Source organism: Macrotis lagotis, chromosome 5 (assembly GCF_037893015.1).
Source record: "Macrotis lagotis isolate mMagLag1 chromosome 5, bilby.v1.9.chrom.fasta, whole genome shotgun sequence".
NCBI lineage: Eukaryota > Metazoa > Chordata > Mammalia > Peramelemorphia > Peramelidae > Macrotis > Macrotis lagotis.
Window position 1 is genome coordinate 126,551,533 of NC_133662.1, and position 24,745 is coordinate 126,576,277.

At 33.5% G+C, this 24,745-nt stretch overlaps 1 protein-coding gene across 8 annotated transcripts in view; it reads right to left on the bottom strand.

The window, feature by feature from the left end:
• Positions 1-24,745, bottom strand: part of TBC1D32 (TBC1 domain family member 32) — a 243,140-nt gene that overhangs the window by 16,527 nt on the left and 201,868 nt on the right. For 7 of the 8 annotated variants that reach the window (XM_074187466.1, XM_074187468.1, XM_074187465.1 and 4 more), the window contains 4 exons: positions 20,013-20,128; positions 18,840-18,994; positions 13,237-13,377; positions 6,182-6,370 (listed from right to left, as the gene is read on the bottom strand). In XM_074187466.1, coding sequence (XP_074043567.1) covers positions 6,182-6,370; positions 13,237-13,377; positions 18,840-18,994; positions 20,013-20,128 — 601 coding nt within the window. Of the gene's footprint in view, positions 1-6,181; positions 6,371-13,236; positions 13,378-18,839; positions 19,005-20,012; positions 20,129-24,745 lie in introns of those variants that run through there. The other variant, XM_074187473.1, reaches the window with a different exon arrangement.

The window sequence follows — 24,745 nt, forward strand, 5'->3', positions numbered from 1 at the left end:
CACAATATGATACCCATTATAACTACGAAGTCACTTAAAACAATTCTGTATTAGTAATGTTCAGAAGGGGGGGGTAGACAAAAAATAATGAAAATGAAAAACAATCCTTTCCTATGAAGAAAAAAAAATACCATTTTTCATTCTAAGTCCTTTGGAATTGTCTTGTATCATTGTGTTGATGAAAGTAAAATCTTTCATAATTGACCATCATTACAATATTGTTGTTTCTGTGTAGTGTTCTATTAGTTCTGCTCACTTCAGTTTGCATATGGGTAGGGTGAAATCATCCTATCCATAATTTCTTATGATGGAATTCCATCCCAATCATATACTAAAACTTGTTCAACCATTCTAAAATTGATTGAGATTTCCTAAATTTCTAATTCTTTGCCACCACAAAAGGATCTGCAATAAATATTTTTGAATTTTATAGGTCCTTTTCCTTTTTTCTTTAATCTCTTTGGCATACAGTCTTTGCAGTGTTATTTCTGAGTAAAAAAGTGTGTCCTTTGCGCATAGCTGTAAGTTGTTTCTGGCTGGACCAGTTCAAAACTCGACTAGCAATGTATTGGTGCCCTTATGTTTCCAGTATCTGTTATTTTCCTTTTCTTTCACATGAGCCAAAAAGATAAATGTGAGGTAGTACTCCAAAATTGCTTTGATTTGCATTATTCTAAACAGTGATTTAGAGTATTTTTATCTGATTGTTCATAGTTTTGATTTCTTCTAAGAGCAGCCTATTCATCCTTTGATCATTTATCAGGTGAGGAATAAAGGGAGGGAGGAATTTAGAGGAAAGAGAAGAGAATCAATGAAAATAGGGTTTTATTAAAATAGATTAGGCAAAAGTAACTTAAGAAAAATTACTATCTTTAAAGAGAATTTTTTAAAAATACCAACTCAGAAAAAGAAAGCCATATTAGAGACAAGGATAAAAATATAAACATAAATCTTATAACCTTTATTGGATTATTTAATCCATTCATATGTGAATAAAAGTATAAATTAAAGTAGAAAACAAAACCCCAACATCTGCCGCTTCTGTTTTGCTGTGAGTTTTCCCTCCTATTCTTCATTTTAAAAAATTAAAAACCTTTGTTATATAAACTGGAGATAAGGACTACAAGAAATTGGGGAATATAAAAAACAAACTCTATCAATGAAAAATTTTAAAAGAAAAAATTGAACCTCATTCCTAAAATTTTGGTACAAATCCTATCTGATCACATTGTTATCCTAGTAATAAATTGCAATCATTTTGCTAAAATTTTAAGAAAAATTCATTAGGGAAAATGGTCTATATTTTTTTTTTCCCTTTTCTTTTTGATTTGGCTCTTCCTAGTTTAGGTATCTGTACCATATTGATGTCATAAAAGGAATTTGGCAGAACTTATTCACCATTTTTTTCAAAGAGTTTAATAAACTAGTATTGGAATAGTATAGTATTGGAATAGTATTGGAATTAATAGTATTAGAATTAATTAATTAATACTACTAATTAATTAATAGTATTGGAATTAATCATTCTTTATATGTTTGGGAGAATTCACTTGCAAATCCATCTGGCTCTGGAGATTTTTTTCTTAAGGACATTGATGTCTTGTTCAATTTCTTTTTCTGAAATGGGATTATTTAAGTGCTTTGTTTCCTCCTGTTAATCTGAGAAATTTATATTCTTGTAAACATTCATCCATTTCACTTAGATTGTCAAATAGTTTTATTGGCAACCAATTGGGCAAAATAGCACCAAATTGTTACTTTAATTCCCTCCTCAATGGTGGTGAATTCAGCTTTTTAATTTTTTAAAAATGATAAATTTTGATTTTCTTCATTATTTTTTAAATCAAAGTAAGCAAAGGTTTATTTTTCATAAATCATACATTTTTCTTTTATATATTAGATCAATAGTTTTATTTCATTTTTTAAAAATTTTCTTTGATTTTCAGAATTTCTAATTTGGTATTTATTTGGGATTTTTTTCCTCACTTTTTTGTTGCATACTATTTATTCATTGATATCCTCGTTCTCTGATTCATGTAAGCATGTAGAGATTTAATTTTTTTTTCTTAATGACTTCTTTGGATGCATCCATATATTGTCTCATTATTGTCATTGTCTTAGATAAGATTATTTCTTTGATTTTTTTGTTTGACTCATTCTTTGAAATAAGGCCATGTAGTTTCAAATTAATTTTATTCTATCTCTACATGGTCTTTATTACATGTAATTTTTATTGCATTATGATAATCAAGCATTTACTATCTCTGCCTTTTTGCATTTGATTGTGAGGTTTTTATGCTCTATTACATGGTTAATTTTTATGAAGGTGCCATGTACTACTGAAAAACTGGTAAATTTCTTTATATTCCCTATTCAATTTTATTCATAGGTCTAGTATATCTAACTTTTTTTTCCTTTAGATTTTGCAAGGCAATGGGGCTTAAGTGGCTTGCCCAATGCCACACAGCTAGGTAATCATTAAGAGTCTGAGGCCGAATTTGAACTCAGGTACTCCTGACTCCAGGGCTGGTGCTCCATCCACTGCGCCACCTAGCCACCCCTCACTATATCTAACTTTTCTAAAATTCTATTTATCTCTTTAACTTTTTTCTTGTTTATTTTGTAGTTAGATTTATCTAGTTCTGAAAGAGTAAGGTTGAGGTCCTCCCACAACTATTGTTTTGCTGTCTATGTCTTCCTATAGCTTGTTTACCTTCTCCTCTAAGAATTTGGATGCTGTACAGCTTGGTGCAGTCATACTTCACTCTTTATGGTATCTTTTAGGAAAATGTAATTTCCTTCCTTAGCCATTTTAATTGGGTCATTTTTACTTTGGTTTTGTCTGAGATCAGAATTGATATTCCTGTGTGTTTTGTGTTTCTGCTTCAGTTGAAGTATAATATTATCCTGCTCTAGGCTTTACCTTAACCTGTGTGTGCCTCTCTGCTTCAAATATGTTTCCTGTAAACAAAATACTGCAGTGTTCTGGTTTTTAATAAAGTCTGCTACCTTCTTTCTGCTTTGTGGGATAGTTCATCCCATTCACAGTTATGATTACTAACTACTACTAATGCTGTATTACCCTGCATCATATTCCACCACTCCATTTGTACTTTTCTCTCTTTTTTCATTCTATCCCTCCTCACCAGTGTTTTGCTTCTGACAACCACATTCTTCAATTTAGTCTTCCTTCCATCAGTCCCTCTACCTTTTCTTCCACCTTTTCTCTCCAACTTCCTTGTAGATAAAATTTAAACCAACTGAGTTTTTATATTTCCTTTGAGCCAAATCCAATGAGAGTAAGATTTAAGAAATTCTCAATCCTTCCTTTCTTTCCCTCTAACTGTAATATGTCCTTTGTGCCTTTTCATGTAATGTAATTTAACCCTTATTCCTCTCCTCTTTTCTCAGTAAAATCCTTATTTATACATTTTTAAAATATCACATCAACATCTTATGCCTGCACACCATCTGTGTAAACATACTCCTTCTAATAGAGATACAGCTCTCAAGAATTATAAGTATCATCCTCACATGTAGGTATGGAAACAGTTTAATCTTACTGTATAACTTATTTTTTTCTTTTTGTTTACCTTTTTATGTATGTTGAGTATTAGCTTTGAAGATCAAATTTTCTGTTCCATTCTGGTCTTTTCAACAGGAAAATTTGGAAAACACATATCTTTTGAATGTCCATTTTTTTTCTCCTGAAAGTATATGCCCAGTTTTGTATGGTAATTGATTCTTGTTTATAATCCAAGCTCCTTTACTCTTTGGAATATCATATTCTAGGTCCTATGATTCCTTAAACTTGAAGCTACCAAGTCCTAATTTATTCTCTGGTTCTAGAATATCAGGGCAGATTTGCTTAATGACTTCTTGAAAGTTATTTTCCAGGCTCTTTTTATCATGATCACTTTCCAGTAATCTAATAATTGTTAAAATATTTCTCAAGTATTTTTCCAGGTTAGTTGTTTTTCCAATGAAGTATTTTACATTTTCTTCTAATTTTTTCACTGTTTTTATTTTGCTTAACTGATTCTTGAAATCTCATAAAATTATTAGCTCCCATTTGACCAATTCTAATTTTTAAGGGATTATTTTCTTCATCTAGCTTGTTCATCTCCTTTTCCATTTATTCAATTCTATTTTTAAAGGAATTATTGTCTTTTTCCATTTGCCCAATTTTATTTTTGAAGAATTGTTTTCTTTGTCCATTTAGGCAATTGTGTTTTTGAAGGAGTTATTTTCTACCTTCAATTTTTGTGCTTCCTTTTCTAAGCTATTGACTCTCTACTGTATACTTCTCATTTCTTTTTCCCATTTTTAGACTTGATTTTTAAAAATACTTTTTTGAACTCTTCCAAGAGGACTTTTTGGGTTTGCATTCAATTTATATTCCCCACTGGGTTGCCTGGGCTAGTTGCACTGGTTTCACTAGAGTTCTGGGGCTCATAATTTTCCTTCTATGCAGGCCCTGTATGCCTCTCAGTTGGTCTGTTGTGCTGAAGGCCTTCTGAACCAGGATCCAGGGGACCTTAATTACTGAACTGGGCTGCAGCTTAGAGTTTCTTGCTGCCTTCCTCTGAACCCACTTGCACTAAGACATATGCGCCCCCTTCACCACAGAGAGGAAGACCTTTCCTGACATCCCTCCAAGATATCTCAAGTTGGAAAATTGGTCCATTCTATCTTTTTTTTGTGGGTTCTGTAGCCTTAGAATCTGTTTAGAGGCTTGATTATCATTGTATCCAGAGGGAAGCTGGGTAGAGTTCAGGGTAGAGGCAAGGAACATTATTTCTTCCTCAGAAGGTCCAGATGTTCTGAGTTTTCTAATTCTTGTTATGAAATTTGAGTTTTGTAATGTCTTTTTTCCCTTATCTATGTCAAGTGTGTTCTTAATAAAATATTATTTCAAAAATATAAAACAACTCTTTTCTTTGACAAAGATGTATTACTTTACTGTTCAAATTTGTCAAACATGATTAAATTGTTTTAAGATTCATAATAGATGGAGCAATGAAAAAGTAGTAAAAAGGCAGGGAGAGGGAAACATTTTCTTGGTAAAACAGGTAAAGAAAAAGGCGGGGAAGATAAGATATTAAGGTAAAGAAAATGTGAAAGTACATGTGAGGAAGAGAGTGTCTGAGGTAGAATGAACTAAGTTGTGAAAGAAAGTAGACTGTGAAAAACTGTCTATGAAGCCCTTACCCACAGAGGTACAGGGGGAAAAATTGCCTACTTTTTAATGCTGGACATAATGTTGGACATAAGGAAGAGTGGCATAGAATATTTTCAGGGCAGCTAATCAAATCAATGACTTATAACCACAAGATATTAAAATTCAAGAAATGATAAAATTTATTTAATAATGCATTTAGTATATTCAGTCTGATAAATGTCTTCTGGTATTTAAATATTCATAGAATACTAAGTATTTAGTATGAGAAAGAGATTTAAAAGCTCATAAAGTCTAATTCTTCCCCTCCCTTTTTTAATTACCAATAGAATTGAAATAGATCATAGTGACTTGCTCAAGATAATACCAGTTAATGAAAATTATTGCTTTAACTTGCCTTCTGATTCCATATTCAGTGACCTAATCATATAATACCAAATAAAATTCCTGAAAAGTAAATTATGTTTTTTTCTTGTCATCATTTAATTATTAACATTTCTAAGTGAAATTCACTTCATAATTAATTAAGCAAAATGAAAAAGTATGAAACTATATTTCAGACTGAATTTTAGTATTGAATATTTCAAAGAAATGACAGCTTTCAAACTTAGTAACTTCCAAATGATTTTCTTTTGAATATATTGGTACATAGTCTTCCATCATACTTTATCAAATATAAAGTAACTAAAGAGCCCTATTATTGATTAGAAATAAAGACAATGTCACAGAGGAAAATCTTTTTGGCAACAGCAAAAAAACTAAATGGGGAAGGAATTAAGACTGCCCACTTTTCATAATATTGTTCTATAAATTAAATAGAAAGATATAGGTCTGTGAATTCTCTGCCCATAAATTTATACACAAAACATACATGCATACATCTAAATGAGTACATAAATGCATATACATATAGAGAGAGATGATTCGGCATAAAACACTCCACTTAAAGAATAATGCAATATTTAATTTATATGGTGCCCATGAAATTAAAAGTAGACTTACCTTAAGAAAAACCTGTAAATTCTGAGACTGGGTATGCTTTAGAATGTCTTGCTGTAAATGTTTTAATATAGATATACATATGTATATCTGGTAATCAGGACCCAGAAAGACACAAATGGCAATGTAGTGACAGATTTCAATCCAATCCAAGTAATTCCAGAAACACTGAGTTATCCATTGTTGACAAATCTATAAACAAACAAAAAAATTAAAAAAAATTAAGTTAGAAATCTTGACCTAAATAAATTTTATTGATAGTTTTTGTTTGTATAACATCTATGTTTGCAATTGTATCTTTTTCCCTAACTGAATGATAAAGACTAAAAAGGAATAAGAGAAAAAAAATTAGCAAATATAATCAAATACAACCAAAAATACCAAAATCTCTAACATTAAATTCAACATTTACAACCATGGTCCTATACCTTAAAAGGAAGGGAGATTTCTTTCTCCCCACATAGATTGCTGAGACCAAACTTTCTTTTTTGCTAGGATTATTACAATTTCATGGCATTTGGCCTTTTTTGGTCTCTGTGCCTCAATTTTTTACTACTTCAGTCCATTGGAAATAAAAGTGATTTTACTTAAGCACAAATTTGACTATGTCACCTCCTTCTCTAATAAACTCTAAAGGCTATATATGGCCTCTAGAATAGACTACCCTTTCCAAATTCAGCAAGTGAGTCAAAAGATCTTCTCACATAAGATATTCCATTTCTAATCTTCATGCCTCTGCATTAGTGTCCCCTATACTAGAGTGCACTTTCTCCTTATTTTTGTCTTACACATGTTTTACTTCCTTTAAGATGCAACTCCATCACCTTTTACTACATAAAGCCTAAACCAATTCCCTGAAATCCTAGTGTCCTTTCCTTCAAAAGGGCTCTTATTGAACTATTTCATATTTATTTTCTTCATGCTTATTTTGAATATATGTAAATATGTACATATACATAGAAATACATGCATGTATAAATAACATATATACATAATTCCACTTATACTGTTGCTGGTCATTGTGAATACCATCTTTCTGGATTTGTTTATTTCACTTACCTTAGTTCATATAAGTCTTTCCATGTATCTTTATCTTCATATACTATAATGTATTTAGCCATTCCTAGCTGATAGGCATCTACTTTGACACCTTTTAAGTCTAAATAACATACCAATTTTGAGTTAATCTTAGTATTTGGTAAATGAGATTATAGCTTTGCCGGCATAGTTTAAGGTTTGGTATTGCTAGATTGACTCCCTTTTTAATTTTTTTAACCACTGATTCCCTTGGTATTTTCACCTTTTGTTCTTCCAAACAAATTTATTAATCTTTCTAGCTCAAAAATTCTTTGTTTGAATGGTATGGCATTGAATAAGAAAATGGAGATATATCATTTTAATTATATAGGCTCTTCCTATCTAGGAGCAATTAAGACTCTCTAATTATTTAGCTATGACTTTATTTGGGTAAAATGTTTTATATTTGTGTTCATATAGTTCCAGTGTTTTAGTATATATTTTATACTGACTGTGGTTAATTTAAAATGGAATTTCTCATTAATGAATTTTATTGGTTATATAGAGAAATCCTCATTATTTGTGTGAACTTACTTTATAGCCTACAACTATGTTGAAGTTTTTTTTTAGGTTTTTGCAAGGCAAGTGGGGTTAAGTGGTTTGCCCAAGGCCACACAGCTAGGTAATTATTAAGTGTCTGAGGCCAGATTTGAACCCACGTACTCCTGACTCCAAGGCCGGTGCTCTATCCACTGTACCACCTAGCTGCCCCTTTGCTGAAGTGTTTAATAGTTTCATCTAAGTTTTTTGATTTACTCTATTGGATCCTCTAAGAAAACCATTAAGTTTGTGAAAAGTGATAATTTTCTTTTCTCATCTGTTTACTTTTATGTTTTCTTTTCTTATTTTTATAACTAACATTTCTATTACAATATTGATTAGCAATGGTGATAAAGACAATCTTGCTTCACTCCTGATCTTGTAATCAAAAGAAGGCTAACTCAGTTTTTGATAGATAGTACTGAAAAGGAAAAGAAATATTCCATCTATTTTTATGCTTCCAAATGTTTAGTAGGGAAGAGTGTTGTGCTTTGTCAAAAACTTTTTTTTAATATTTATTGAAAATAATCATACAATTTTTACTACCTTTATTATAGGCAAGGTCAACTGTGCTTAAAGGTTTCCTAAAATTGAATGAACCCTGCATTCCTTGTATACATCCAGTCTGGTCATAGTGTATGATCTTTGTAATATATTGCTTTAATTTACTTGATAGTATATTTAAATTTTTGCACTGGTATTCATTAGGGAAATTTGCCTATAATTTCTGTTATCTGTTCTGGCTCTCTCTGGTTTATATATTAGACTTTATTCTTTTTTTTGGCAATGCAATGTGGTTAAGTGACTTGCTCAAGGTCACACAGCTAGGTAATTATTAAGTGACAGAGGCTGGATTTGAACTTAGAGCACTGGGGTCAAGAGGTTCTATCTACTATGCCACCTAGCAGCTCCACTGTTATTATTTCAAAAAGTTTATGTATATTAGAATTAATTTTTCTTTCAGTTTGGTAGAATTCAGTTGCAAATCCATCTGGCACATAATTGTGCAAAATATCTTTTAATAATTGCTTTTATTTCATTTTCATTAGCCAAGCATTCACCTTTTTCATTTATGTTATTGGTAATTAATTTTTCTTCCTTTTTTAAAAAATCAAATTGCCCAATAGAATATATATTTTATTTGCTTTTTCTGAGTAATTCCTGTAATTTTCAGTATTTCTAGTTTGGTATTTTAATTAAGAGGTTTTAAATTTTTTTGGTTGCATGACCAATTTGTTTATTTGCTCTTTTTCTTTTTTTATTAATGTAAGTTTACATTAATTTCCATTAGCACTACTTTTGCTGCATCCCCAAAATTTCAATATGTAGACTTAGTGTTGTCATTATCTGTAATGAAAGTATTGTTTCTATGCTTTTTTCTTTTACTCTTTTACCCTTACACTAACACTTAGGTTATTTAATTTCCAATTAATTTTTAATATATACTTCAAAAGTCCTTTGCTGATTGTATTTTTATTGCAGTGTGAACAGAAAAAAAGATGAATTTAATATCTTTGTTTTTCTGAATTTGTTTATGAGATTTTAATGTCTTAATATATGGTAAATTTTTGTGAAGAGGCCATACATAGCTGAGAAATAGCTTTGAATAGGAAAGGGGTTGTTGGAGTGGAAATAGCAAAATTCAACAACTGATCAGTTAAGTGGGATGTGAAAATGTGGGAAGTTGAGAAGAATATTAAGGTCAAAAAAGTCAAATTAGGGCAGCTAGGTTGTACAGTGGATAGAACAGAGACCCTGGAATCAGGAGGACCTGAGGTCAAATCCAGCCTCAGACACTTAATACTTTAATCGTATGGCCTTGGACAAGTTATTTAACCCCATTAACTTGCGCAAATCAAAAAAAAAAATGAAGGAAATTGAGACTCACTATTTAGAAAGTGAGTCCAAGATTTTAGTGCTGCAACTGGATGCTATATATTTATTTATTGTCTAGTTTGCTTTTAAGTCCAGGGACTCAAGAACACAGCAGCCTCAACCCCAGAAGAAAGAGAATAAGCTGAAGCCAGGTACAAAATATAGATGCAAAATACAAATAGACAAAATATAAAAAGTACAAAATATAAGAATAGATGGAAAATTCCTTCCTCTCTCCCCCAGCTATTGCAGATATAGTCATAGAAACAAAAAGCTTTAAAGATGACAGAAGCTTCTTGATAAACAAACTGAGGAATGGAGAAGGTTTGTGACTGATCTAATTGAAGCCCACCGTTAGCAACAAAGCATGGATTAGAACATAGTTTGTAAGGAAACCAAATCCAGTATCAAAAATGTAAAGTGTGAATTCACCACCAATGAGGAGATAGAGTAATAATTTGGAAATAACTTACCCAACTACATGACAAAATATCGGACAATCAAAGTGAAATGGATGAATATTTGTAAAAACATAACCTACTCAGATTAACAGAAAAAAATAAAATACTTAAATAACCCCATTTCAGAAAAAAAGAACCTGAAGAAATCATCATTAAACTCCCTAAGGAAATAAATCTCTATCCATATGGATTTATAAGTGAATTGTACCAAACATTTTATGCATCAATATGGTATGACATATAAACCAAGAAGAGCCAAAACAAAGAAAATTATAGACCAATCTCCCTAATGAATATTGAAGTAAAAATCTTGAATAAAATTTTTGCTAAGAAATTACAACAAATTATTACTAGGATAATAAACCATGATCAGATAGGATTCATACCTCGTAGGCAGGGATCATTCAGTATTAGGAAAACAATCAACATATTTGAGCAAATCAATAGCAAAATTAACAGTGATTTTCTCAATATTTGCTGATAAAGCCTTTCACAAAATATAATACACATTTCTATTAAAAATACCAGTGAGTATAGGAATATAGTTTTCCTTAAAATAATAAGTAGTATTTCTCTAAAACTATCAACAAGCATTATATGTAATATAAAGTAGAAATATTTCCCGTAAGATCAGGGGTGAAACAAGGGTGAAACACTACTATTCAATAAAGTATTAGAAATATTACCTTTAAGAAGAAGAGAACAGAATTGGCAATGAAAACGTAAAACTTTCACTCTTTGCAGACAATATGATGATATACTTAGAGATCTCTAGAAAATCAACTAATAACTACTTATAACAATTAACAACTTCAGCAAGGATATACAATAAACCCACATGAATCATAGGTAATTCTATATATGAACAACAAGTCCAAGGGCAAAAGATAAAAAGAGAAATTCCACTTAAAGTAATTGTAGACAACATAAAATAATTGGGACTCTACCTCCCTAGACACACCCAGAAACTGTATGCACACAATTATAAAATAATTTTCACACAAAGTCAGATCTAAAGAACTGGAAAAAATAACAATTGCTCATGGTTAAGCTGAGCTGATAAAATAAAAATGAAAATTCTATCTAAAATTATTTTACAGAGCTAGAAAAAATTGTAACAAAATTCATCTGGAGCAACAAAAGTCAAGAATATCAAGGGAATTGAATTTTAAAAGTGCAAAAGAAAGTGGCCTGGCTGTACTAGATCTAAAACTATTATAAAGTATCAGTTATCAAAACTGCCTGGTACTGGTTAAAAAATAGAGTAATGTACTGATAGACAGAGAAGGTACAAAAGAAACAGTACTAAATGACTATAGTAATCTACTGTTTGACAAACCCAGAGACACTAGCTTCAGGTATAAGAACTCTTTATTTGACAAAAACTGCTAGGAAAACTAGAAAATAGTATGGCAAAAACTGGGCAGAGACCCATGTCTTAATACCCTATACCAAAATAGGGTTAAAATGGGTAAATAATTTAGAAATAAAGGGTGATACTGTAGACCAATTAAGAGAATAAGAAATTCTTTATCTGTTGGATCTTTGGAAAGGGGAGAAATTTATGAATGAAAAAGAAATAGAGAACATTGTAAATTGCAAAATGGATATTTCTGACTATTAAATTAATATTTTTTCACTAATAAAACCTATGCGGTCAAGATCATAAAGAAAATAGAAAACTGGGAAACAGTTTTCACAGTTAGTATTCTGACAAGGTCTCATTTCTAAAATATATGAAGAATTGAATCAGATTTATAAGATTACAAGTCATTTGCCAATTGATAAATAGTAAAATAATTTGAGCAGGCAATTTTCAGATAGATTAAAGCTATTTATAATCATATGAAAAAAATCATCCAAATCATTATTGATTAAAGGAATGAAAATTAAAAGAACTAACGAAGTACCACATCAGATTGACTAAGATGACAAAAAAGGAAAATGGCCAATGTTGAAGAGGATGTGGGAAAACTAGGTCATTCATGCACTGTTGCTGGAGTTGTGAATTGATCCAGCCATTATGGAGAGTAATCTGGAACTATGCCCAAAGAGCAATAAACTAATCATATCCATTGATCAACAAAACCAATACTAGGTCTCAAAGAAATCATAAAAACAGGGAAAAGTCTCAATGACCAAAATTATTTTTAGCAGCTCTTTGTGTAGTGGCAATGACTTGGAAATTGAGGGGACGCCCATCAACTGGGGAATGGTTGAAAAGATTATGGTATGTAAATGTTAAGGGGTACTAAGGTATTATAAGAAATCATGAGTAGTTGGACTCTAGACAAGCATGGAAAGACTTGTATGAACTGATGCTAAGTGAAGTGAGCAGAATCAAGAGAACACTGCATACATTAACAACAACACTGTGAAATGATCAACAATGATGGATGCATCTCCTCTCAGCATTTTAGAGATATGGGACAACCCTGAGAGACCTGCTAAGGACAATGCCATCCATATCCAGAGGAAAAAAAATTAACAAGTCTTAATGAAGAGCAAAGCATACTATTTCCACTTTAAAAAAGTCTTTTATGTTTTCCCCTTTCTTTCTCTTGGCTTTTTCTATCCTTAGCTGTAACTCCTCTTTCACATAAAGACTAATATGTAAAAATGTTAAACATGAATGTACCTGTTGATAGAAAAATTTTAACTTAAATTTGCAAATGGGTGAATTTTGAAAAACTACCATTGCAAGTAATTGGAAAAAATAAAATAAAATTTCAATTAAAAAAAAAAGAACTTAGGTTGCCTAAATTGTATTCTAAAGGTCTAGGCTACCTTCCTCAAATTATAGCAGAGTTCCAGAATCAGAGAATCTTTAATCACAATTGGAAGGATGTTTACCAGTGAACTACTGCAAAGTTCCATAATGATGAGAAGTATTGCATTGATTTTTTAATAAAGAGGAAACAGTAAATGATCAATCTGAATTGGTAAATTCAAGATGAAATGCACATATATACATATACATACATACATACATATATATATATATATATATATATATATATATATATTCTAAGACTTGAGAATTTGAATTTTTAAAAGTATCCTTGATTTATCAGTTAAAGAAAATAAGATTCTTGAAGTGCTTACCTGTGATGGGGTGAATCCGGACATATGGAAAGCTGAAAAGACAAGTGGAACCTCTGTCTTCAGCAACATTTCAATATAATGAGCACCACAAAAATATATGGGATGTATGCCAGATTCTGAGATATCAGTAGGCAGGTATTTCTGTGTGAAAAAGAAAAACTGAGAATTAGCTGGCAGAATAACATATGTATTTGCTTATGTCCCATCACATTAGTCATTAAATTGCTGTTGTGCTAATAATGTGGTAGTATGGAAACAAAATATATTACCACATATTATAATTATGCAACTCAGTGAAAGTTAAAATTAAGAATACTAATCAAAGTTTGGCTAATAAAAGCACATAACCATTCCTTAATCATTCTATATAAGAGGTAAGTAGGAATGTTTAGTAAAGTTAAGAAAGCAGAAGGGTTAATAACTATGAAAAAAATATAGGTGCCATTATGTATGAGAAAGTGTATGGTTATATAAAAGAATAAATAAAATTAAGGTTTTAAAAAAAGTTAATATAGTCTCTTATTTTTAAAAATGCTTATTACATTAGATGGCACATAGTAGGAGCTGGGCAATTCTTACTCTTTACTATTGAAGAAGACCAAAATATCTGAGACAAATTAGTGTGTCCGACTGTGGCTGATCAGAACAGTTAGAGCTTGGAATGTTCTATCATAGATCAGACACAAATAGTCCATGTGAACACCTGGGAAAGGTTCTCTAAACTTGTTCATATTGCATCTCCTCTGAGCTGCTTCAATTCTGCCTTGCTCATAGAGTTCATCACCCCCTCTGAGGAGGGCACACCATGTTGGGCAGTCCTATGCCATTGTCTCCCATGTTACACAATCAAATTCCCAAGTTCTTAAGAGGGACTTCTAATGATCCCCTTATGAGCATTTGCCCTGTGAGCTCTCCATAAAAGTCTTCTTTGGCAAGCTTTTGTTGGACATTCTAACAATGTGGCCAACCTATCATAGTTGTGCTTTCTTTAATACCTTCTGAATGCTTGGCAGTTTAGGCTAAGATAGGATTTAAATATCTAGTCTCCCCTCCTATGTGTTCTTCAGAATCTTCCTAAGACAACTTAAATGGAAGCAATTCAGTTTCCTGACATGTCATTGGTAGACTGTCTAGGTTTCATAGTCATATAGCAATGAGGTCAGCCCAACAGCTCTGTAGACCCTCCTTCTCTCCCACACTTTTTTTCCATAGCTTTTCAAACTGAGCTAACTCTGGCAATGCATGTGTCAACTTCATTGTCAATGTTCACTGCCCCAGAAAAATACACTGCCAAGTTAAGTGAACTTATCTACAGTATTAAAAACTTCTCCATTTGCTGTAATCAGTGGTTCCACATATGGAAGGTGGTACTGGCTGATGGAGCACCTTTGTTTTCTTGGTGTTAATTGTTCGACTAAAATTAGCACAAGCAGCAGAGAACAACTTCATAGGCTGCACTGAATGCACAGTCATCTGTCAACACAAGAGAATAAATCAACATTTCCTCTATTATGGGCTTGGTTTGTAGCCTTTTCAAACTGAAAAATTTACCAACAGTGTAGTAGCTTGACCATGACTTAAGTTCATTCTCTGTGAAGGCATTTGATAACATGGCTGAAAATATCATGTTAAAAAGCATGGAAGCAATGACACAGCCTTGTGTCATTCCATTGGTGACCAACAATCTTAAGAGCATCATCTACTATCCAGAACCAAGCAGAGCACTGTCACAGAACTCACATATGATATTGATGAACTTCTCTGGAGAACCAAATTTTGACATAATTTTCCATAAACCCTCATGACTAATGGTATCAAAGGTCTTTGTCAGATCTACAAATTATACAGATCTCTGTCCTGTTCTTGGCATTTTTCCTGGAATTGTTGGGCAGCAAACACCATAACCCTTTCTGAAGCCACACTGGCTCTTGGGGTGGGGGTGACTATCTTCCGGGTGATAAGCATAAGGAGAAGGATTCTGACCAAAATATCACCAGCAATGGCTAAAAGAGAAACACCTCTGTGGTTGTCACAGGAAAATCTAACCTCCTTGCCTTTAGAGAGATGGATGATGAAGGTATCCTTGAACTCTTGGGGGATAATCTCTTCATGTCATAAAAATTTCAGTCAACTTTTGGATGAACAATAGACCTTCCACCTTGTAATCTCAGCTGGAATAGAATCAGCACCAGGTGCTTTTCCACTTGAAAGGAGTCTAATGGCATTCAAACCTCTTCTTCAATTGGAACATCAGTTACGGAAAGACTGGCTTCAACCTGAGGTAAACAGTTAATGACTTCTGCATTGATTGATGACAGTCTTAAGAATAATATGGCAGTGTTCAGCCCCTCACTAAGATCATGCCCCTATCTTTAATCAACACTGAGTAGCTGAGATGCACCATAGGTCTTTGGCCTTGAAGGCATCATAAAAACACTTTGGATTGTTACTGTCTACATAAAACTGAATTTCATCTGTGTTCTTACTGAGTCAAAAGTCCTATAACTCTCTGAACTTTACTTGTACTTTGATTTTGATGGGAATTGAATGTTTCCTTCCTAGAAATGGATGAACTATCCTTCTGGTAAACCCAGTAGAGTTTTTGTTTTTCATTTAGCAGCTTCTGTATTTTCCCATCATTTTCATCAAACCAGTGCATATCTTGACCCAGAATAGCAAATGTGGTACTGTATGCCAGATCTGTGAAAGTTGCCCACTCTTTTTCTGCTCTACTGCTGCCAATTGAATGTTGGCCCAACTTTCCTTCCAAGTTATCAACAAACTGTTCTGGCTCACAGAAGCACTGTAATCTTATGATATTTATTCTTCTGCTAGGTATTCTTCCTTGGGCCACCACTTCAAGTGAATATGAATATTTATCTTGTAACATATGAGTCTGTGATCAGTCTAGCACTCTGCAACACACATTGCTGTTATCACTCTCTCATTCTATCTGTCTCTTCTCCTTACAATCACATAGTCTATTAGATGCCAATGTTTGCTCTGAGGGTGCATCCAGGAAGTTTAATTGTGTACAGGTAAACAGAAAACTGTTTGTGATGAGAAGGTCATAAGGTGTGCAAGTCTTCCATAATAGGTGACCATTGCTGTTGCTGTTTCCAACTCCATTCCTCCCAAGGACTCCTGCCATGGCTGGTAGTCTGAGACTACTCTAAAATTAAAGTCATCCAGAATTATAAGCTTGGTACATTGATGAAAAGGGTTTCCAGGTCTTCATACAGTTTTTCTTTGACATCATCAGAGTTCATCATGGTGGGAATATAGGCTCTAGTAATGATGGCATGGCATTTTCCTGGAAGTAGCAATCTCATTGTCATGAGTCTGTCATTAACGCTTTTTGTTAGTCATTCAAGTTTATTAATTAGATTCCTTTTGATTGCAAAACCTACCCAGCTTCACAGTGCTCCCCTTCAGCATAGCCAATCCAGAAAAACTTGTCTCCAGCTCCTACTTCAGAAAGTTCATCTTCATGTGTGCCAAGCTTTTTTTCACTAGGGCTGCTTTTTGGATATGATATCTGCTAAGTTCTCTAACCACAAGACCTGTTCCTCTTTCAGATCTATTGAATCTACTGTTGTCTATGAATATGTGTAATTCATGCATTGATAATAAGTAGAATATTCTTAGATTTTTTTTGTGTCTTGACCACAAGGTGGAATTCCTGCCTGCCATGGTAATTAGGCCAGGACTGGGTAAGCAGACAATTTTAGGGTACCTCATCTAGTTCCTTCCTAACATCAAGGGATGTGCAGTTCAATCCTAAAAATGGCTGCTCCCATCATCTAGAGGGCCACCAAAGCCCACTGCTGTTTTCTCTGGGGAAACAACCCTATGACCTGCACTGGCTATGTGCTGAGTTGTGATTATAGTGCCCAATGTGTCCATATCTGCTGCTTCATCATTTTCCTAGCACTACAAGACTTTGAGGTAGTAATGATAAAGTGGTATACGTGAGTCATTTGATTCGTACTTAAACTGGATTTATCATGATCCAGCATGGCAAGGCAGAGTCAAAACAACTGGTGATGGCTTTAGATGCAGCAGATGTCATTGGCATGTTAATTGTCAAACCAAACTCAAAGCACTCCACAGCACCTGCTTTAGCTGCTTTCATGGCTTTTGTAATGAAATGTTCTCTTCTGCCCATTCCACAGGAGGAAAACTTTACATGCTTGTTGAAGACATCCCCATCAACTCACCAATGAATCTGAGACTCCTTTGGTTTCTCTCTCTCTCTCTCTCTCTCTCTCTCTCTCTCTCTCCTCTCTCTCTCTCTCTCCCTCCCTCCCCTCCCTCCCTCCCCTCCCTCTCTTTTTCTTGGTTTTTGCAAGGCAATGGCATTAAGTGGCTTGCCCAAGGCCACACAAACTGTTTTAGCCTGTCTGCTAAAAGGTTTACTCAGGGGTGGCCACTGTGCATGTGACAAATTCTTGAAGCCACAAGTGAGAGGTGGCTCAAGTAGAAACCAAATGTGGAAAGCAGCCCTGAAAAGGGCTTGACAGCCCTCATAACAGTGGTCCTAGGCTTCCTCGAACATACCACTATATATCCTGGCACATTACAGGTACTATATAAATGCTTATTCCATGCCACTTTCTTTTCCCTTAGGTTGTCAGAAAAATCATTTTTTTATGTAAGGCTTAGAATTTTTTTTCTTTTTATTCTCTTAAAAGAACTCCCCTAAAATATCTTTAACTTATGGATCTGGAAGAAAGCATATCCTTTGGATTTCAATCAATTTTTTTTAAAATATAGAGATGAAGAGCATTCAAACATAAATTTTATAAGTTTGAAAGCAATTATGATATATTTTTCACTTTGAAATATTGAGGCAAGTTTATGTGTTTAGTCATTTAATACTGTTCCATTGTCTTAGTTATATGATCTGCCTGGTCTTTGTGCCCAAAATGTTAATTTAATATGATGGTCATTCAAAAAAATTTAGCATTTAGAGTTAATCTATCACCATTAATTAAATGACACATCTGTCCTTCTGCCTAAAAAAAAACTAGCTAAGTAGCCACTTTAGTTTGTGAAGCTTGTCATGATTCTGACAAAATTATAGAGATTGAGGCATTTTTTAAAAGATTAAAAAAAAATTCTTTAATGAAAAGTTTACCAGCTACAGAGTTTTCTAGCCTTTGATTGTCAAAGTATTCAACCAAAAAAAAGCTATAAAGATTTAAAAAAGGGGAAATCAATAAAAATCTCAACTAATATAAAAAATTATTAAAATGTGTCCAGAACTTAGTAAATCTCCATCTCCACATTTTTTAAAAATTATTTTTTATTTCTAAATGTACTTTTATTTTCTATGTTCTAACAATCTTATGCTTTAAAATTAATCTTGACTACATATAAAAATAATAAAAAGGTCATTAAACAATACTTTTGTTTATACATGAACATTAAACTCACTGGTGAAAGTTGTTTTATTGCCAACTTCAAATTCAATAATACAAATATCACCATCTATTTACCTGTAAATAGTTATTCTTAGTTGTGAAGAAAGTTTTTTGAGTATCTGTATGTAACATATACATATATATGCACACATACACACACTCACACACATAACTTACAGAAATATGAAGTCTTGGAAGCCAGAGGAATGCAGAAACTAGCAACCTGTAGAATTTCTGCAAAAAATTTAGTGTTTTCTCTTTGTCACCTAACATTATAAGGAACAGAGTGGACACAAACCAATCATGGCCAGGGTATCGTGTCTGCAGGCAGCCTTTAGTAAACTGTTAAGAAATAAATATAATTATCTTTTTCGATATAATGCAGAAATATACAAAAAGACTGTTAAAAAGAGTCACTCATATTATTTATGTGTATGCAAGCTTTCCTTTTCAAGTTCTTCAGGAATTACAGAAACAAGATATCTTATTTCCATATTTGTACACATTTACATGTAAGGTAAGCAATATCATATTAAAAAGTAGAGCTATTATCTTAAATTATCCCAAGGAATAATATTTTCTTCTACGCTCAATTTGGAGTCTGAAACGACTAGTGAGACAAAGGCAAGTATGTCATTTTGTGAGAATGCACTCAGGAAATTCAGTAAGATTTATTTATTTATTTTTTAGTTTTTGCAAGGCAAATGGGGTTAAGTAGCTTGCCCAAGGCCACACAGCTAGGTTATTATTAAGTGTCTGAGACCAGATTTGAACCCAGGTACTCCTGACTCCAGGGCCAGTGCTTTATCCACTGTGCCACCTAGCTACCCTGATTCAGTAAGATTTAAAAAAAATAGTTCAGTAAAATTTCAGTACAATTATTTTGCTTGTCAATGAACAAGAAATTTTCTATTCAAGTAATAAAATCCAATTCACGTATTTGAAGAAGTTCATAAACACGTGACTAGATTACAAAAAAGGAAGTATATGGTAGCCATGTGACTATAGTGAATCAGTCAATAAACATTTAAGAAAAAGGAGGCCAGTTCATGTATAAAGGCTTAGAAACTGGAGCTTTTAAATTAAAAATATTTCCTTGAACAAATCTTTAAATAAATTCTAATGAACAAATCACTTAAATTATAAATAAGTGCACTAAGCAAAATATCTTTAAAAAAGATACAAAATTCTAAATTAAATGTCCCAGTGTTCTGTACACATTAAACACAAATTGACAACTATAGGTAAAACTAATATTTTATTAAAAAATATAAGATATTTTGAAAATAATATCTAGGAAACTTAAATCACATAACTTCCTTTTGATTAGATTTCATTCAGAAAGGATACGAAGCGAAGATTTTATTGTTGTTTGCTGTTGCTTCAGAAATATCTCAGAATGCTTCAATACCAAAGTTAGATCATTTTCAGCACTGTCATTCAGTAGATTAAGGAACTGACCATATCTATAGGAAACCCACCAAACATTTAAAATGAGACATGCACTAGAAAATAACTGATTAAAATTGATTTAAGTGAATTAATAAATATTTAGTTAATTTTTTTAAAAAATTCCTCATTATAACTTGTTAACCACAGCACAGATAGGAACCAAGAATTCCAAGTACAATACAAGAGAGTTTACAGAGAGTTTAGACTACAGAGAAATAGACTTGAACTTTATAGGCAAAAGAGACCACTGAATATTTCTAAGCAGAAGAGTCATATTACTAGATTAAGGCATGAGAAAAATTATTCTCATAGATATAAGGAATGGTTTAAAGAGAGCAAAGAATAGAGAAGACAAGAAAAGATGTCAAGAGGGCACTGCAAAAGTTCTCATTGTGAGTAATAATGAGAACGGTGGTTCTGGTCATGGTAAAGAGGTTTTTAATATTCGAAATACATGGAGGAGGATCTGGTAGCTAAATGGACATGAGAAATGAAGGATACGGAATAGCCTGCAGTAATTTCAAGGATAAAGGATTAAAAAATAAGAAATGTACATCTGGAAGGGTTATCTCAGAGGTTGTAGTTAAAGATTAGGAAACTTGAGCCAAGAGAGTTTAAATGATTTTATTAAACTCAAAGAGGTTAAATGAAAGAGAGATCAAATCTGAACAAATTTATTCTGACTATACCTAATACTCTTTCCACTGAAATCCAGGAAGGAAAAAAAAAGGATAATGATACCACAGGAAGAAACAGTGAAGTCGGGGGCAACTAGGTGATAGAATCTGGGTTCAAATCTGACCTCAGACTCTCAATAATTACTAGCTGTGAGACCTTGGACAAGTCAATTAACTCCAGGGCCATACAAAACCAAAAACCATAGTGAAGTCAACATAAGCAGGGGATTTAAAGGAAATATGAGCTTGGTCTTTTTGAGGTGTTAGAGATATCCAGGTATGAGATCTTATAAATACAATCAGAGATGGAAGTCTCTGTCATGTCCACTGGAATACAATAAAGTATCCCTAAGGCTCCAGTAGCTGCTAACTGGTAAAACTAGCATGAATATATATTTTCTTTAATAAATAAATATATTCAGATCTGATTGGCCTGTGAAGCCCCGCCTCTCTCTCTCTCTCTCTCTCTCTCTCTCTCTCTGCAAGGCAATGGGGTTAAGTGTTTTGCCCAAAGTGACACAGCTAGGTAATTATTAAGTGTCTGAGGTCAAATTTGAACTCAAGTCCACTTGACTTCAGGAGTCAGTGCTCTATTCACTTCAGCACCTATCTGCCAGACCCCCTTGCCTTTTGCAAAATTTTCCTTTTACCTATAGATAAAATAAAATCTTAGTGGGCAGAGCCAAGATGGTGGCAGGAGAAGAGCCTCGCTTAGGTGCTCCCTCCGAAATATTTCAAAAACCCTTAAAATTAAGACTAAATTTTCGAAAGCCAGAACCCACAGAAAGATCCAGTGAGGCAATTCTCCAGTCTAAGGTAACCTGGAAAATAGTGAGAAAGCTGTGTTACACAGGGTTGGAGGAATCGCACCAGGCAGGAGCAAAGGAACTTCAGTCTCCCGGGAACAGCTGCAGGTCAACTGGAAGTGCAGGCTCCCAGCAACATAAGCAGTTTCCTGATCTGCACCCCAGGGAGCACCAAGCACAACTTGCTAGATCATCAGGGAAACCTCTGCCAGAGTGAGCAAGAAGCCCAGGCTTTCAGTGTGACCTTGGCACTCAGCAGCAGCCCAGATCCCAGGAAATGGAACCAGGCCCTTGGAGCCTCCCAGCAAGAGCCACCCAGCAGCTGCACCCTGAGTGATCAGCTCACCGAAGGTAAGGGGGTGAAGGGAGACCAGAAGAGAAGTCAGAGCCTCACACACTGAGGTTCTTGCCGGGGAGAGGGGTATCCCAATAATAATCAAAAGCTCAGGAAGTACCCAAAACCAGGCATAGGTTGGGGAAATGAGTAAACAAGAAAAAAAAAAAGAACCTGACCATGGACAATTACTTTGGTCCCATGGAGGACCAAAATACTCAATCTGAAGATGAGGAAGTCCAATCTTCTGCATCTAAAGACTCCAAGAAATATAGAAGCTGGGCTCAGGCTATGACAGAGCTCAAAAAAAATTTTTGAAAATCAAGTAAGGGAGATAGAAGAAAAATTGTGAAAAGAAATGAGAGAGATACAGGTAAAACATGAAAACGAAGTCAGCAGCTTAGTCAAGGAGATCCAAAAAAATGCTGAGGAAAATAACATGTTAAAACTACCTTAGGTCAAACGGATAAAACAGTTCAAAAAAGTTACTGAGTAGAAGAATGCTTTAAAAAGCATAATTCACCAAATGGAAAAGGAGATGAGAAAGCTCTCTGAGGAAAACAAATGCTTCAGAGCTGATGACTTTGTGAGAAATCAAGACATAACAGTTCAACACTAAAAGAATGAAAAATTAGAAGAAAATGTGAACTATCTCATTGAAAAAAGAACTTATTATCTGGAAAACATCCAGGAAAGATAATTTAAAAATTATTGGGCTCCCTGGAAGTCATGATCAGGAAAAGAGCCTTGCTGTCATTTTTAAAGAATTTCTACGGGAAAAATTGTCCTGATATCCTAGAATTAGAGGATAAAATAAAAATTAACAGAATCCACTGATCTCCCCTGGAAGGAGATAAAAAATAAACAATAACCTCCAGGAATATTATAACCAGAACTACCAAGTCAAAGAGAAAATATTACAAGCAGCCAGAAGGACACAATTCAAATATCATGGAGCTGCAATTGTTGTCACACAGGATGTGGCAGAAACTATGTTAAGGGCTCATAGGACTTGGAATATAATATTCCAGAAGGCAGAAGAGCTCAGAATGCAACTAAGTATCAACTACCCAGAAAAACTGAACTTCCTCTTCTAGGGGAAAAGATGGACTTTCAATGAAAAAGGACACTTTAAAATTACCTGTTGAAATGACCAGAGCTGAACAGAAAGTTTGACCTTCAAGTACAGGACTTAGGTGAAGCATAGAGAGTATGGACAAGAAGAGTAAATTATGAGGAAGCTAATGATGATGAACCACATGTATTCCTGCATGGAAAGATAATATTAATAATACACATATGATCATTCTCATTTAATAGAGTAAGTAGAAGGAGTTTTTATAGATGAGGCATAGGAGATATATGTTGTAAAAATGGAGTCAATGGTTGAAAGGGAAATGTACTGGCAAAAACAGAGGTAGAATAGGCTAAGATGTTTCATATTTAAAGATATTTAATGTAGCTTTTGCAATGGTATATAAGGGAGGAAGACGAGGGGAATGAGGCAACCTTCATTCTCATAGGAAATGGCTCAAAGAGGAAACGGCATACACACTCAATAGGGTGTAGACATCTTGAAGAAAAGGAAAAGGGGGGCAGGATGAGGGGAGGGGGGATGTGGGTGATAGAAGAGAGGATAGATCATAGGAGAGTATAGTCAGATATAACACATTTTCTTTTTTACTTTTTGCAAGATACTGGGATTGGATGGTCTGTCCAGGCCATGGTGTCAGTGGTGGTTGGGTCTCTGCAGTAGGATGTAGACTTGTGATCTCCTGGTCAACGGCTGGTGCTCTGTCCAGTGCACCACCTGGATGCACCACAGCACATTTTTGAAGAGGGACAGAGTGAAAGGAGAGAGAAAATATAATAGATGGTAGTGGAGAGGAATGGATGGAGGGAATTAATAATCAGCAAATAGCAACTATGTAAAATATGGAAATAACTACTATGATGGACTTATGATAAAGAAAGTGATCCACCCGAGACATAGCTGATGGTATTAGAACACAGACTGAAATGTATTTTTTTCTCTTTTATTTTATTTCTCATGAGGTTTTTCTATTTTTTGTGGGGGAGAGGGTACTATGTTTACTCTTAAACAACGTGTTAGTAATGTGTAAATAAATTAAAGAAAAATTAAAACATTTTATAAAGAGAAAATAAAATCATTTCAATGATTGTACCTTAAAATGGTAGAAAATGGGTATAATTTCCATGAAGGAATTAAATATAAAGATTTTATCAGTCATTTATAGAAAAGTTAGTTGATGCTGTGGCATTGAATACTTTTTGTCTCGCTTGATATCGTTTGGTCATTTCTGTGAATTTCTAATGGTACCATAAAAATGTTCAAGTCAATCAAACATTCATCCAATATATATGCACAACTTCAATGGTAAAAGAAAACAATATGAGGAAAATAAAATTCAGATTCATCTTGGATGAGCACCAGCCATTTACTCAAATGATTAAATATTTATTGAGTTCCTTTTTTTGTACTATACATTCTGCTAGCTGGGGGGGGTAGGAAAAGGGAGGTTCTATGGAGTGTACAACATTTGAATTGAACCTCAAAAAAACATAAATTACCAATTAGGACAAGGAGAAAAAATGGAATTCTATACTGATGAAATATGAATCAAAGCATAGAAATGGAAAAAATAGGGAAAATTCATTGAAATACATTAGTCTACTATATATTATCAAAAAGAACCACAGACAATGAAATACTAAACATATGCAACAAATGCCATAGCATCCAAATTCTTAAAGGAAAAGTTAAATGAACAACAAAAGCAAACAGATAGTAAA